Here is a 16,862-nt window from a genome sequence, read left to right as displayed (position 1 = left end):
TCGAACGTAACTCGCGCGTAAACAATAAACTGATTGTTTCAGAAAACTCGTAATCCAGATTGGCGTATCAGTAATATGAAAAGAACATACGGGATGAGCGCACCACCTGAACGCGAGAGGGTCTGGCAACTAAAGCAGGCAGAAGAGAGGGAGAAAGGAGATCGGCTCAACGAGGACGCGAGAGGGTATGTTCAGTCAGTACCGATTTGTTCGCCGGTGTGAGTGGGTCGTGTCGACGGTTTGCGTGCGCAACGCCAGACAGTGTGGTACCCTCGCGTTCAGTAAAAACGACATTTCGATATTTTCTGCGTTTATTTTCTCCGTGATTTCATCGTGCATCGTCTGTCGTGCGCGACGTCCTCGTATCGAGTTCATATATCTTTTTTCGTTTCGTCGTCTCGGCTCGCGTGAACGCACGAGAAAATGTGTGCCGCGGATGTTGTTTAACAGTGATAACACCGTCTTGACTACGGGCAGTTGCATTTGATTTTCTTATGTGACCAGTGCGTTTGTGTAATAGGTTTCCGGTACTTGGTGGTCGGCAGCAATAGTTCACGATGAAGCTGGAGTATCCTTGTCGCGTCGAGGGTTGGCTGAACGTTTGTGGTGAGTTGTTATCTCTCTTCTATATCTTTCGACCGCAAGATCGAAACATGGATCAACACGAGGGGAGAAGTGTGAAAAAATTCCGCGAATATAGCTGGCATCGAATAATGATCTTTTCATTAATTTGTCGCCGTGCTCAACAGCGAAACAAATTTCTCAAGTACCAAATTCAAGACACTTGTAGTGAGAAAGTCTGGACAAATATTTTCATTTATTTATTCAATCTTAGGTTAAAGGTTTTAAATCGATGATCAAAAAGAATTATAAGTATAACAAAATAAGGCTGACAGATCTTAACAACACGCTCCAAATCAACAACCTTGTATCACAAATAGTGTACGTTGACATGACATACGCTTAGGAATTCTTCAATAAGCGAATCGATGACCAAAGTTTGATTACATTGAAAATGTCTTGACAATTGTGTAGAAAAACAATGACAAGAATTATTTTCGGCACAGAAATGAGCACAATTCTTTCTATACAAAATTTCGTATTATAAGAATGGATAAGCAACTTGATGGTTTGAACAAAATTTTCCTTGAAATTATGAAATGAGATGTACTTCACGTCAGTCGAATGGAGAAGGTTTCATCGAATAACTGTTCAATAGAATAATCGAGGTAAATAAGTCACTGCACAATGTTTTATTTTCGCGATGTATCGTTTAAATAAACAGTTGTCTTGTTTTTAGATGCGGTCCACGATTGTAAAAGTTTTCAAAGAATGAGATCGAACAAACTCTGTTCTAATGTGGAGAGAGGTTACGCGCGGTCGTGTGTAGAAAAGTGTCTCTCGTACAGTGAACCTTCCCAGATGCACGTGCGCTGTGCGCCACGAGAACGCTATTTCGTTCATTTCGCTAGCCGGCACTCGAGCCGGGTCCACACGCTTGGTTGCATAACAACAAATGTAGGGGGAGAGTCTGTCATCATTCGGTCGTACAGAACTCTCTCGTTTGTGTCCACTGTCCACGAGAATGTCACGCACGCTATATTTCAAGATTGTTTTTGTATTTACCTCCCTGTAATCTATAAAGAAATCTGACAGATGAGAAACTGTTTTCTCGCCACCGAACAAAGAATGTTCCCTTTGTGTTAGCACTCATTTGTTTTCCTAATCGTTCGAGGTGCACCGGGGATTTTAAACGGTCTCGAATAGTTCGTGTTGTGTCTATAGGTTAGTCGGAGGAAAATTCTTGCTTCACACGTTATTTCGATTCAGAAATTTCGAGCATTTTCTTGATACTGGCACGAGCTAGCGGAGTCGGATTACGTAACGTTCCAACGCCCATTTCTAGGTCACACGGGGCGAGTAAAGCGCGAGGGAGTAATGGATTAACTTTGGAATTGTTTATCTTCTTCTTTGGTTATGCAGATGTAAATAATTGAGAGCACGTTGTCAATTATTTGGTAATTTTGAGCAATAACAGTGAGACCTAATATCTTTTTAAATGTATACATTTATGTATTAGGTTGTCCCGAAAGTTTCTTTCGCGAGTTACACTCGATTATTTTATATGGTCGTGTTTATATAAATAGACAATCTAATTTCATAGATATTCATGTTGTAACAGTAATGGAGCAAAATGAATCGTGGACAATTCAGTAATGTAATATAAAACGTAAACTATTTTGCATGTATTATTTATTAATAAAGCGAAAGAAACTTTTGGGACAATCTAATATAAACAGCAAACTGAAGGTATAGTGAAATCGTTGCACAGGAGTAAAAACAAAAAGAAACGTAAACGTTCACCCACAAATTCGTTTCTTTGATTGTATCGTTGACATTGTAACACGACCACGTTCGCCATCGAATAAAATGGATACACCGCGGATACAGCGAGCGCATCCGATCGCAAGTTAGTTACTCGTGCAGAGAGCGCACTTACTGCGCGGTGATTCTTAGGCAACTATGCTCGGCTTTAATCTCAACCGTAACGCGCACAAAATACTGGTGGTTCCCGGTCACGTTTCCCCTTTTACTTCTACACGAACTTGGCCCCGCTACGATCTCTCGTGGAGGAACGTATAAATAATTGATTTATTGTATGATTTATAACGATTCCCTGTCAGCTCCGTTTCGCCCGATACCGTCCGAAGTTCATCCATGTAACGTCATTGGGGCACTTGAGAAGAGTGCAAGGGGGCAATTACATTCCTCCTCCTCTTTGATACAAGTAGTCATTCTTTAATTGTTGAATTTTTTCATTTGTGAGTGTAGAAGTAAATCAATTCCAAGAGGAAGGTTTTTAGGTTGCTAGTTTACAGACCGTGTAGTCTACTTTTCACTGGTAATTAATTTGTAATTGTTAAGGGGAGATGTAGAGAAGCTATGTAAGAAATAATTCTTTTCCAAATCAATGTTTTTTCTTAAGCAGATCGTAAGTTCTCGTACACAGGAAGCATTAAGACAAAAATGATAGAGGAACAAGTTTTGTAGTTTCCTATAACCAATTTTATTTTGGCGATGTTTTTGGAGGACCAAATGCGATATTTAATTTTTTTAATGGATCTGGAATTATTTAGGCAAATCCATCGACCTGTAACACATGGTCATTTATTGTAATATAAACACTTAAATTGAAGTTCGAAATCAGTAGAACTAACGTAGCCCGCCAGTTGGTCGAACAAGGATAGAGCATCTTCTTTAAATATTATAACAAACTATCGATAAATACGAAAGTTACATTAAAATTCGTAGTTCGTCTTCCCTTCCTGAAAACTTTCAAAACATTCCAGTCGTCAACCAAAAATTCTTTCATTTTACCACCAGTCAGTTAAAATACGCCTTCCCAAATAACAAAGCACCATTACTAGAACATTGTTTGATACCATGGGTTATCCCACAGTGTCCGATTTTAAGAATACCATGTAATCGAGACGTACATTCGAAGTTCATGCATGTACCGCCACGTTTCCGTTTGCGCCGATACGCGATCTATCTTATCGCGAATATTGCCGTTACTACTTACTACTTGATTGTGTAATTGCATTGGTGTTCCTAGTAAATGATATCGCCGCGAATCCAGCAGCTGTAAGCGCGATCGTGAATGCTTGAACCGTGGTTCACGACCCGACGGATCCGAGAGCTCGCGATACACCAGCTCCACCTCCCCCGTCTCATCTTGGGTTGCCGAATCGAGCGAATTTTTGAGATTTTTTCTCCCTCTGTCTTTCACTTCGTTGCTCTTCTCGCGAAACTTTTTTGCATTATTCATGGTTGCACTGCAACTTGATCGATACTCGTAACTCCGCGCTGGGGGGGGGGGGGGGGGGGGGGGGGGGGGGGGGGGGGGGGTGAATCTCGCGCACAGACTGCCCATTTTCATCCACAAGAATGACGTCAAAGTGACGATTTAAAAAGGGATTCGGCTAATACTTTCGCGAGGAAGTATCGATTGATTAACGTTTTGAGACCGGACGTTAAGCAGTTTGTATCTGATCGTGTCAGCCTTGAAGAAATTAATAGAATGGTACTTTAACGTATCTTTGAATGCATATATTTTTTTTTTAGATAAATTTGATATTAATGTTGAACTTAAATACCGTAAGATAGGGCGAATAGAAACGAAATTTCAAAGTGTTATGTCTTGTTGTTTATTTTGTGGCTTTCCAATAATATATGGTTGCAATGGTCTTTATGTCTCATTAATATACGTTTTGATGAAAATTCACTAATATTTGTATCCACCCCTAATATGATATTAGTAATATCTAATCAAATATTCCTAATCCCCCAACAAAGCTTAATCGATCGTACAACGTACTATCAAATCAGTGTTTCTATTCCCCCATTTTTACTGAATTAGAAACAGTACATTATTTTTTAATAATTATTATTTGGTTCAACGTTGTCTAAAAATTAATAATTCAACACAAGTGTTCAATGTAAAAGCGGTTTCTTTCGTTTTAATATTAGGTATTTCCTACGTATATACAGGATTGTTTACCATTCGAGTCCATCTGTGAATATTCTTGGTGGTCTTTAATTCTCGTTTTTACAGTAGCATTTCATTTTATTCGTCCTTGCGACAGACCAGGATTGCACAGCAGTGTTTTAAACTACTTGTTAACTGTTCATTGTGCGATAACATTTTTCAAACAAAAGATGCATGGTATGAGTGATAATGCAATTATCGCTTCTTTACTAGTATGTTTTGCTATCGACGTATATAGGTGACCTTCAGTTTCTTTAACGAAACAACCAAGTCAATTTAAAATTTATGTAATGCTATACTTTTATTTATCAATATTAGACTTACATAACGAATATATTAGAATATTCCATTAAACGTGCCAGTTTATATTTTGATAACAGAGCAAAATTACAGAAACCTATTATCGTATACCATGGATCCTTGGACAGCATGCAGCTTTTATTTAAACAATTTTTTTTCACTCAACGAGTCTTGAGCGAGATTCATAATCAAGTTCATTCACCTTGCACGAATGGACGTATTTAAAAAAAAAAACAAAAAACAACATAGTTATAATAAGAGTTATGACAACGGATCAACAGAGAACAGTATGACAAATTAGTCACTATTTCACCATATTTTATACTTCATGCCATTTCAGATATTACGAGCTCGATATTTTGAAAGGAATTATCGCGATCGTCGATTAATTCCGTGCCGTCGGGGAGATGTATGCTATATAATTTATTCTCGGCCTGCTTTTGATACTACAGTCAAATTAAATTGGCGTAATTGCACTTCAGTACTGTTCTAGGAATCTATTATTACGGTCATTAGGAAAACGTACTTTTAATTCCACATATTTTCAAGTTATCGCAATAAAACGCTGAAGACTTGGATTAGCCTCGTTATAGAATAACTTAACGCACCCTTAGAAATAAAGGCCCTGCTTTCTTTTTTCAACGATGAGTATGCAATTGTTCCTCGATTTCCAAAATGTTTCGTGTTTCCGAGAAGCTAGTACAGCGTACTGCGTTGTTGAACACGTCTGTGCTAAATGCATATAAGTTTCATTAAAACGGCCACCTATCGATTTTTCTCTCAGAAATTCCAACGACTCTTTCAACTTTCTCGTGTTTAACATTTAGGCACGTCGTGTAACGATTCTTTTCATCATTTTTCCAACTCGACTTTCTCGACAAGTACTGGTACAATATTATTTGTTTACTATTTTTCAGTGTCGTGTATAAAATGATACAGCTTGTTAAATATTGCTTGGAAGAATTAAGAACGGCGCAAAATGGTGCAAAATAATTAGTACAATTCAGTAAACAATAAATTGACTGAAATTAAAAACATGATTAGCACAGAAAAAATGAGCACCACAATAAAATACTTAACTCTTTACTAAACTCTTTTTTCTCCGGATTGCCTTCTGAAGTGAACGATCACGTAGAGACATTAGTTGTTCATTATTTTAATTCCGTGTGTTTTCGCGAAGCCATTTATTTGGCAAACGTAATAAAATATTGACTCTCAGCAGCGTATTTTACGTACAAATATAAAATATTGACTTTTAAAAGCGTATTTCCTTACACTTTACTAGAGAAGATACAGAACAAATTTATTTAACTTCTTTTATGTAATATTGAATATTCCTTAACGCACGTCTAAGACATGTCTTAAAATCTTTACAAATAACAAAAGTATATGAGAAAAACAGAAAGATTAGAAATACCACACGATCGTGAAACGTATTTCTCCATAGAAAATATTCCTAGGAAACCTACCTTGATTACATTTCCTTAATGGCTGGGAAGTAAACACAACTTCGAGTAAACACTTTGCCTGAAATACTCAAGCACGTCGAATATTCAGCCTCCTACGTTTTTTTCCGATATTCCTGCCGATACGATAAGTTATAACCTCGAACGAAAGTTGTCCGTTTTCCACTTGACATCTTCTAATCCTCCGATTGCCAGTATGTGTTTCATAAGTGTCGCGAATCTATTTATACCGACGAATTGGAAGAGATTTTCTGTGCGCGCGTGTGTGACGGTGGGAACCCGCGCGTTAATGACATTTGCATAATGCTATTCCGGAAAAATAAATAATGTCACGATATAAACGTAGATGCAAAAATGTAGGCGAAAAACTGGACAATCCTGATCGGTGTGACGGCTAAATATTACTTTATATTTACGTGCTCGACCGCCCTTTCCGCGGTACCGGTTTCGCAAATGAGAGTTTCACTGACATTTACAAAAGTAGCTTTAACGCGGATATCTACGCGTTACGCCAATATCGCTCGAATGACAAAAAGTCGGACCGCGTTGACACAGATAGCGTATTGTATTATTTAATACGATAAGGAGGTTGCAGCGTGAATTATCGCACTCATCGTCGGAAACTCGACGCGTATGATGGCACGCGTGACTGTATTCCATTATGTCGCTTTTAATCGTTCCTAATATTCCCTAATTAGAGTAATCGCTGCTGGTTTTATTTACCCGATATTATACAATAATTTTGGGTTATATTCGGACATGATGTTTACGTCTCTGACGTGGTTATTTATGAAACATATGCAGTTATCATAATATCGTCGTTTTCTTTGTCTGTTTATATGTTTATTTAATTTTTGTACCATTAAACTCGATTTATTACATTTAAGGGACACGTTTTCGGATGTTACACGTGAGTTTTTATGATTTTATGATTCATTCGCTAAGGGAGCAATCACCCTGTGTTTGTAACACGTTCCTTTTAATTAGTAAAACGTTAAACTGATCTAATTTATTTGAACACTGTATTAAACGCAATTATTGTTTCGTAATTAAGAAGAACTAATTAAGTACTAATTAATGATACACACAGTTGATTTATTACGGGATCTTAAATTTAACGTTTCTTTCAAAGATATTACTTTGGTCTTTTTCAAATTTTTCATACTTTGTACGGATTCTAATTGTACGGTATATCCGTGTAGTATCCTCGTTATAAAAGTAAACAGTTGAATGGGAAATACGTACAAATTAAAATCATTACGTCTTTTCGCTCGTTACAGTGGCGATCTTGCTACATTCGTGCTCGTTATAACCAAGTTAGACTATATTTTCATGCATCAAATTAATGTGATTATATTAAACCGTTTTATTTAGTAACGTTAAGGTCACCTAATAAATATGATAAATATATCATTTAGAACTTAAAATCACCATGCAATTAAATTACCGTTAAATTTAGCAATGATACTATTAACTTGGAATTTAAATTAGTAAGGTAGTAATGATTATTTTAATAAAATTTATAACAGTGTAACGTAATATATCATTCGATATCAACAGTAAAATACTGTTGTATATAAAGAAGTAAAATTAGTAGTAGGAATATAAAATCATACAACCAAGAAAAATAGCCAGAGTATTACATATTTGAGAGTCCAGGTGAAGACAAACCCAATCTAAAACGATAGCATGAAATTTTAATTTGCTCCCCAAATATAGAAAAATGGATAAGAATTCTAATTAAGAATTCCGATTTTAATTTTATCAAGATAAACGTAATCCATTTTCCATAGTGAACCTGCTATCGTCGTTAGTGTAGAAAATGCATACACATATATTGACGTTAATATTCTTCTACATGCTTACATAGATTAACAATGATAGCAGGAATCACTATGGAGAACAGATTACATTCATGTCGTCGTGGACGTGAAAGTCATTAATTTTACATTTTATAGTTTAGAAAGTCATTGAATAACTAAATGACTTCACCTTTCAATTAGACACGATATTCCTTCACCTTTCCTAACTCTGTCAATCAACGAATTGTAAATGATACCCCTTTCAAAAATATAAGGAAAGTAAATAAACCAGCTACTATCGTCTTATGACAGTTGAATGACTCGCACGTCAACACTGTTGGTACCAAACTTTCGTTATTAAAGTAGATTTAACAGATCTTGCTATATTAATCGACGCAGCAATTAATTCTCTGTAAATTCTTAATTGCTTCTTGCCTGTCTAAAACTTCCTTTGTGTGCCGATTGTATTATACATATGTAGATTACGTACCGTTTCATTTTGACAACGAAGATAGAAATTGCAATAGCAACGTCGGTAGCAGGTGTACGATAGATCGACTGATTGAAACGACTTTCACGATCGATCGCAGGAACTCGTTTTATACCGGTTTAATTGACCGAATCCGACCGAATCGCGTAGACAAGAATTTTACAAATGCCAGCCTATAGTCTGACGTTGACACGGTAGTATCTGTTAATCGATTCGTGTCATATTCTTATCCCTAATTACAAGAGAATGACTATTTATAAATGCGTTAAAAATTTGCTTGTCCCGAAAGTAAAAGTTGTACTAGCTTAATTACTCTTAAAAATCTTAATTAATGTGCTGTTGGAATTTAAAAAAATGAAAGGATGAATCATTTTTACTACATTTTATATCGAGATATTTTTGTCCAAGGAAATAGTTTATTATACAGAGTGTTTCGTTTGAAATGTTGATATGACAAATATTTCACGAGGCAATGGAGCTATCAAAAAAGTGTTTTTACAAAAGTTCCTTGAGGTTCAAAGAGGCAAATTATATTGTGTAATTAATTGTGTTGTAAGTAAAATGCAGAGATTTAACAAACAAATTCATTTCATCAAATTTTCAATACTATGATAACTAATTTCATGTTTGAAAGTTATTCAATTTCATATAATACGGAGTCTTGTTTCTAAAACTGAACAGTGCTCAAAGGAAACCATTTAATATCGATGAATGGTCGATGACGACGAGTTTTTAATCTGGTATGATTTATTACGCTTGGCACGTTCCATTTGATTAATGGGAATTTCAGCAGGTACTTTTCGTTCCACCTTACTTTCAATGATCTTCGCGCTAACAAGTGTTGCAAGGATTAAATGAACAAATTCGACCTATTTTTCGTGTCACTGAAAGTGTAATTCGAATTAAATCTTGCATGAAAATGAAACGGATTGGAATGCTATTTAAGTCTTCTGTTTATGTTGATTCAGCAGTATGAAAGCAAACAGTTTACAAAGCAGCAGTAATTATCACACAAGGTACCATGTGACGTGTTACGTGCTGATGCTAATGTAATTTCATTGAAGATAATATATTTTGACAATAATAAGAGTTAAGATATTCTAAATATTCTCATGTTAAATTTAAGAAATATGTAACACTTACAGCAAACGTACAACACGAGTTTACTTAAATAAATAAAACGTTTAGGCTTCAATTTTTGGTCCTCTTAGGAGATTTACGTATCTTAAAAAAAGAAGGTGATTTAGTAGATCAACTTAATGGATATCTACGTGCATATAATAAATCATATAAGAAAATTATAATATTTAAAACTAATAAGTTACTTTGAAGTAAATTGAAGTAAATTACTGATTCAAAATAAATATTAGGTTGTCCCAAAAGTTTCTTCCGTGACATGCACTTAGTTATTCTGTGTGGTAGTCTAACAGTTGTGTTAATGTTGTAAAAGTAATGGATTGCAAAACAGAAATTCTTGTTTCCCTTTCGCAATAATAAAATAAATAAAACTCCTTGAAGAAGATCCAAAGCTAGCTTTCAAACGTTGGATTTATTTAAATAAATTTACTTTATGCATTTGCTCTAAAGCCAACAATATCATATTTCTTTGGCAATTATTCCATTGAATATTTAAACAATAAAAAAACCTTTATTATCATTTCAATGTTGAATTTAATTACAGTACCTGAAAACCATGTTTCATGTAATTTCCTTGTCATCATTTGGTTTATTTTCATTCCTTGAGTTACTTTTCTATCAATTTATATTTAAGTAACTTTTGCGTATTCGGTAGTTGTTTCTCGAGATCTCAGAATAACTGTAAACAACAGGAAAATGTATTACACCAGTCTCTAATCTTACGTTGGTAAACATGAAATCCCTTCCGTAAATACGAAGATGAACGGCTCAATACCTGACGTGCATGAAACATAAACTTCCAGGCGTTGTATTATCGGTAAACATTGAAATTAATGTCTGTTCGTTGGCGCGTACGCGAAGATACAGTTTGCGCCGTAAACGGCTCAATGCATCTTTCCAGTAACTTGAGCACGATTCACCGCGTAGATCAACAATCGAAACTGATACGCTCGACGTGGATCGTGATAAATGTCTGAAGACGTAATTTACAACGGTCTGACATCTAAATCCAAGGATAGCCAACGCTGTCTTCCGGTTTAGAGCGCGACGTGGGCGTACTTCGATTTCCTTTCGTTTCCAGTTGAACGTTCAGGACTCGATAAGTTTCGCAACATAAGAAACATATCAGTTAGTGTCCATTTAGTGTCTCCATTTAGTATCTACGTATCGAAGAAAAATTAGTTGACGATAGAAGGTGTATTAGACGATTTATGAATTAATTCTTAAGATCATTATGCATTCATATTCATATAGCAGGTCTGTTGGTAGGAGGAACAATTCATTCTTCGTTTGTCACAGAGCAAATACAATTACATTATTATTTTATAATATAATTAAATATATTTTTTGTATTTTTTTGTTTTTGTAAAGGCCATCTAAAGACGAAAATTTTGAAGAAATTTCAATTTAATTGAAACAGTCTTAAGTTAAATCTTTATTTTAGAAGGTTTTCAAAACGTGCGCAGTAATGCACTCGTCGCACGCAGTGGTCAAATTAGGTGAAATACTCTGTATATTACGAGATGAATTAGAAAACATAGAATGTCTGCCTAGATCTATTTTAGAAATTCATCTCGTTACTCAATATTTGCAACCTTGAATCGACTTCGTGTCGCAACGCGATGTCGTCGTTGCACCCCCTGACGAAGGGTAAGAGATTTTGGACAAGTACGATACGACATACGACAATGGATCGACCTCGGAAACTTCTGACGTTATCTCCAAGTCCTTCCTCCGCTATTTCATCAGCGTGACATCTGATGTATCTACAAAGGTAGAAACGGAAGTCACGTCGCGTCGAGCGTACAATGAACCCTGCTGGTACCAGCTCCTGATTACGACTGCAAAAGATTCTGAAACCCTAACACGACTTTAACTTCGCTCGGATGTCCCCTTGCTGGCAACACTTTTGCAATATTAAAATTATAGACCGTACTTCGCCGCGAGTCACGTATTATGTTCGCGTATCGTCGCGTGGAAGGCGTTTCGAGTCGAGATCGTGATACATTTTTTTGTTTGATTACGTTAAATGGGCTGAAAATAATGGTGGCTCGCGTGCAAATTTTTTCGATGGCAACGATATACATATATCTATACTTTTCTCGTTTTTTCCTGTATCGTTTAACATTAAAATTCTCTCGCGTTAACCTGTTTCCTGTTCGTGATCCAAGCATCTCATTTATTCAGATATCTCTTACCTGAGTGACAGGCTATGTAGACATAACTCGATTTTATTAGGACTCTAATCGTAGCTTTTAAATCGTTTTCGATAAAAAGTTTGTTTGAACTTAAAATGTACGACATTATAAAATGAATAATTTTTAAGAGAAGAAATCTTACAATAGCGCTGCATGTTTTTAGCTTCGTACAAACTTTGTTCCGAGGAGGATCAATTTAATTGTTCCTTTATGATATCTTTGATTTTGATTTTTAGAATTTTTCCAGTTTGTACACTTTTAACATAACGCATTCTAAAAATGAAAACTACTCTTAAGTCTCTATAGGACTATGATTTAGTATCTTACTTGGACACATTATCTATTTTTGTATTAAGTTTGTTAGTTTTGTTTATTTTTTAAGTTGATCCGGTGTTTATATTTGGAGTACTTCAAACCAAAATTTATCTACACAAAAGTTAGAGTCTTGTATTCGTTCTGTGTTTGAAATTCGTAGGTAGTTTAGTACTGAAAAATCAATTGTTAGAAGACTCAGAGGGTTAGTGTCTACAGAGGGTTGGCGCCTTTCATGGCAAAGGTAATCAACTTGTCAGCACTCTGTCTTTCGCACACCTTGAGAAATCACTCTTCGCGAGGTGATCGCTCTCTCTTATCGAGGACATGCATACAAATGTATATGCTGTATACAAATAATCGCTTGTTTGCCGTGGATATAAACTATACGATGTTTGCAAACGAACGCCTGTTTATCGAGGACGTAGATTTACGTTCTTTGCGACAAAATAAGGCAACAAGTAGTTAAAACCGTAAAATTATCTCTTAAACTCCCAACTATAGTCTTGTGAAAATTTTATACGTTAAAGACAGTCTCACGATTCCAGAGCTTTCGAGATTTTTTGGAAATGATTTAATTTTATATCACTATACGACATTTACTATAAACTCATCGTCTGAAAGAAATAATAGGTTTGGATTGATAGGGTACCTTGATACTTCGCAAATTTGAGAGCAATACTCATTAATTTCAAATAGATACCACGCCGTCTAGATTAAAATCATTATAGACTTTCAAAAAATCTAAAAAAATTCAGAATTACTCTTCGAGATCCCTACTGCATCATCTAATAGTTTTTAAGTTAAACGTACAAAGCTTGTTTTAATAACAATCGAAATGTGAACTGAGATATGGATTTGCTTATGCCTAAAAAGACCTAGGTGGTCGTTGAGGGGTTGAAGTAATCATCATCTTCTAACTAATGAGCAAACTTTAATAAGAAACTTAGAGACAGTATGCAAATATTTGTACCGAAAGAATTCAGTAACTTCATCTAAAGACGATCCTTGTACAGAGTTTGTCTGAAGTAGGTGATGAAACTTTAGTACCGTACTCTACAAACATTTCTTCAGGCTTTGTTCATCTTTAGAGGCCTTCGGGGGTTATAGCGATGTTAGATTCTAGCTACGGTACGGATTTAGCAATCCCGAGGTAACCAAACTATAGGGAGGCCAGCGGATTTTAACAGAGACACCAGAGAATTACGAAGAGAGGCATGTAAATGGAAATGCAAAGTAATGTAAAGTAAGAATTAAATAAATAAATGTAAGACCGGTATATTAGATGTTACAACCTAGTTATACGATTTCGTACACTCGTAAATAAAACTGACTCACTTATTCTTAGAGTAAGTAAAATACGGTACTAAAGTTTGGCCACCTATTTCAAACACACGCTGTAGTATGGTCTTCGTCGAGAACCAGAGTATTCCCCTAAATTATAGTCAGATCTCTCTACCGATTCGCGTTCTATACAAACTTTTCCGAGCACTGTAACGTTGCTCTTATTAGAAGGAATTAATACGATAACGTCAATACAGTCGCGAAAATTTTCGAAGGGGTTGCAGATGCGCCCTTCCTTAGTTAAATGAAAACTTCAAATTCCTGTGGCACGTATATGTAATGGCATACAATTATCATTCGCAGAAATTAACTGTCGTATCGTTCTATCACAGATTGTCTTTCTGTGTTTTTGTGGATCGATTACGAGAAAAATTGATTTATAGGAATCGAATCGAATCGAATCGATTCTCCGTTCCCATTCTTTTCAACGATCGACGTATCGCATGGCATTTGTTTCGCTTTCTCTTTTGATCGATTTCCGTGACACAGGTTTTCAGAGGCAGAACACGAAAATTACGTGTCAGCGGGCCGGTGCAGCCGTATTGGAAAGTCTCCAACGTGAAAATAGCCTTGCGGAAATCCGAGTTATCTCCTTTAGCGTGAAACGACGCGACGGCTCAAGGTCGCGGATTAATTATTCGTCTTGGGGATTTAACGACGGGGGATGGAATCGGGCCAGCGTTAAAGTACCACGCTGGCGACGTCGACGTAGACGTCGCGAAAACTGCCAGCTGAAGGATTCACGGTTATTACGTAGGAGACGTTTCCTTAATTTCTGAACAACTCTTTTTCGTTTGCGGCGCGCGTCCACTGACTGGGACGAACGTCCCTTTTACCTTTAAATAAATATTATACAGGTTTCTCTAACTTTGAGAATATTTTCGGTATGTTTTAAAGTAGATTTCATCATTTTTTTCAATTCATTTCACACACAAACCTTTGAGACGTCAGCTGTTTAGAAGATAAGACGTACTTTCATTTAAGTTTCAATTCATCTTCTGTATCTTTGGAAATATTTACTCGCCATTTCGTTGCATGAAAATTCCAATAGTAACGAAACACAGATTCCTTTGACATTTGTCTTTCAACTGTATTAATCGTTTTTAAATAAATGGTAAGTGTACCATAGAAAGACACATAATTCATTTGTACCTCTATTAAATTACATTATAAATGAATACGTAGTATTCAAAAGCAAGTTATTACGGTTGGTGCTAAAAAATTGCCAATGAAGGCCATGGAGAGAAACGACAGAAGGTTTTGACTTTGATGTTTCGCTAGAGTTAGGAATTACTGTTAGTCTTTGGAATACTCCAGGGTTTAATACGCAGACTTTACTCTTGGAGAGAGAGAGCGTAGTAGAGACGTGGCACAGGAATTTGAAGTTTTCATTTAACTAAGGAAGGGCGCATCTGCACCCCCTTCGAAAATTTTCGCGACTGTATTGACGTTACCGTATTAATTTCTTCTAATAAGAACAACATTACAGTGCTTGGAAAAGTTTGTATAGAACGCGAATCGGTAGAGAGATCTGACTATAATTGAAGGGAAATACTCTGGTTCGTAAAAATAGCACGCTCGGTTTCCTAAAACTTCTTCGTACGAAAGGGATAAAACGAGAGATTTCACGTAATTCCGCGATACGCCAGCGAAATACAGAATTAGCTGTTGCGTAAACAGACGTTCTTTAATACTAAAACAAACTGGAGTGGAATGTAAAACTGGACCTGCTTCGCGGAACAGGAGAGCTATTGTTGTTCCAGGAAATAAAATAAAAGAGACTGGTTGGTATTACCGGTGAATAAAAATCAACAGTTACGTGTGTTCATCGGCTTAATCATCTTCATCCGAACAAATGGAGATAAAATGTACCACTCTGGTCTTTCTAAGTATCGCTTTAGTTGAATTTAAATTTAAATACAGTGTGTATTCTGTTTTGTTTCATAGGAGGATTGTCGAATTTGTTATAAATATTTTATGAGTTATATTATTGACAGAGACGGGCGAAACCGTTATTTTTAATGATAATTTATTATATTAAGATAACTTGACCGAATAACAGAAATATTTATTTGAAGTAAGTTTATTCGTCGAATGAAGAAGCTTTTTCTATTTCTTCATAGTAATTCTTCATCTGAAAATAAACCGAAAAACAGTTTCTTTTTAGCTTCGAATAATGTTTTCATTTTTACGTATACCTCCATTTGAAGTTGATTCGAAACTTTTCAACAACTTTCTAGGCAACCTTTAGTAAAAAATTGCCCAATAGATCCGTCCTTAAATTATGGATCGTCAAAGAGACATAGACTCTTCTCATCAATTATATTTTTGCTACATTTAAGAATCTAAATAACAAAATCTGACGTTACACGACAATCAGTACAATTAAGAATATTACAGCCAAATTTCATAAATATCACTTTATCAGTGTTCGAGGTATTATCGACACCACCATAAGATGATAACTTTGAGAAAAACGCTTTCGAGGTTTACCACTTTGACACCACCACTTTAATTTTCATTATTTCCTACTCGTTTACGTAAACAGAATTTGATATGTTTTCATCATAAAGGTGACATAATCTCTTCACGAAGACTCGTGCTAATTTTACGAAAGCAAAGGACAAACATACCTCGCACGTGCCGCATAGCACAAATCTTCATCGTGGAACTCGAAGTCGGCAAAGATTTTGTTTCGCTCACAACACGATTTCGTGAGGTTAACGTTTCGCGAGTTGACTTGTATAACAACACAATGGACAGAAAATCAGTCACGACAACTAACTTATTAGCGTTTCCGTTACCCATGTATTACGTATCATTTACGAGGAAGTAGACGCTGCACACCGCACAAACATTTGCGGATGATTTATGAGGTCATCTCATGCAAATCGTCGAACGTCTGCGCCAGTGCTGTAGCAGGAAAATCCGGCTGGTGAACAATATTTGCCAAGACTGGTTCCACTCGCGCATAAATATTATCGTTCGCGGTGTAACACGTAGGAGAGAAGCCGTGTATCATTCGATGCGAAAGTGGAGCAAAACGTGTCAGGCGTCTGGGTTCCTGAAGTTTAGACGCGAGTTATGGGGTCTTCTTAGTTTATGTCTTCCGAAAGGTTGAATTTTGTTCTATTTACCAAAAGCACTGGGTGTCAAGAATGTGTCTAGAAAGTTATATCGAAGTATTTGTCCAATTTACGATGTTGTAACAGTTTAGATAGGGCGGCCCACGGGCAAAGAGTGCAACTCTAACGAATTATTCTT

At 36.1% G+C, this 16,862-nt stretch overlaps 1 protein-coding gene across 1 annotated transcript in view; it reads left to right on the top strand.

Annotated features, from left to right (window-relative positions):
* The first annotated feature begins 199 nt into the window (after positions 1–199).
* Positions 200–16,862, top strand: part of LOC128891846 (disabled homolog 2-interacting protein) — a 412,576-nt gene continuing 395,913 nt past the window's right edge. Inside the window, exon 1 of the mRNA XM_054151725.1 lies at positions 200–606. Coding sequence (XP_054007700.1) covers positions 558–606 — 49 coding nt within the window. The 5' untranslated portion in view covers positions 200–557. The remainder of the gene's footprint in view (positions 607–16,862) is intronic.

The sequence above is a fragment of the Hylaeus anthracinus genome, unplaced genomic scaffold, assembly GCF_026225885.1.
Source record: "Hylaeus anthracinus isolate JK02 unplaced genomic scaffold, UHH_iyHylAnth1.0_haploid 12002, whole genome shotgun sequence".
Classification (NCBI taxonomy): domain Eukaryota; kingdom Metazoa; phylum Arthropoda; class Insecta; order Hymenoptera; family Colletidae; genus Hylaeus; species Hylaeus anthracinus.
This window is presented reverse-complemented; position numbering and strand designations above follow the sequence as displayed.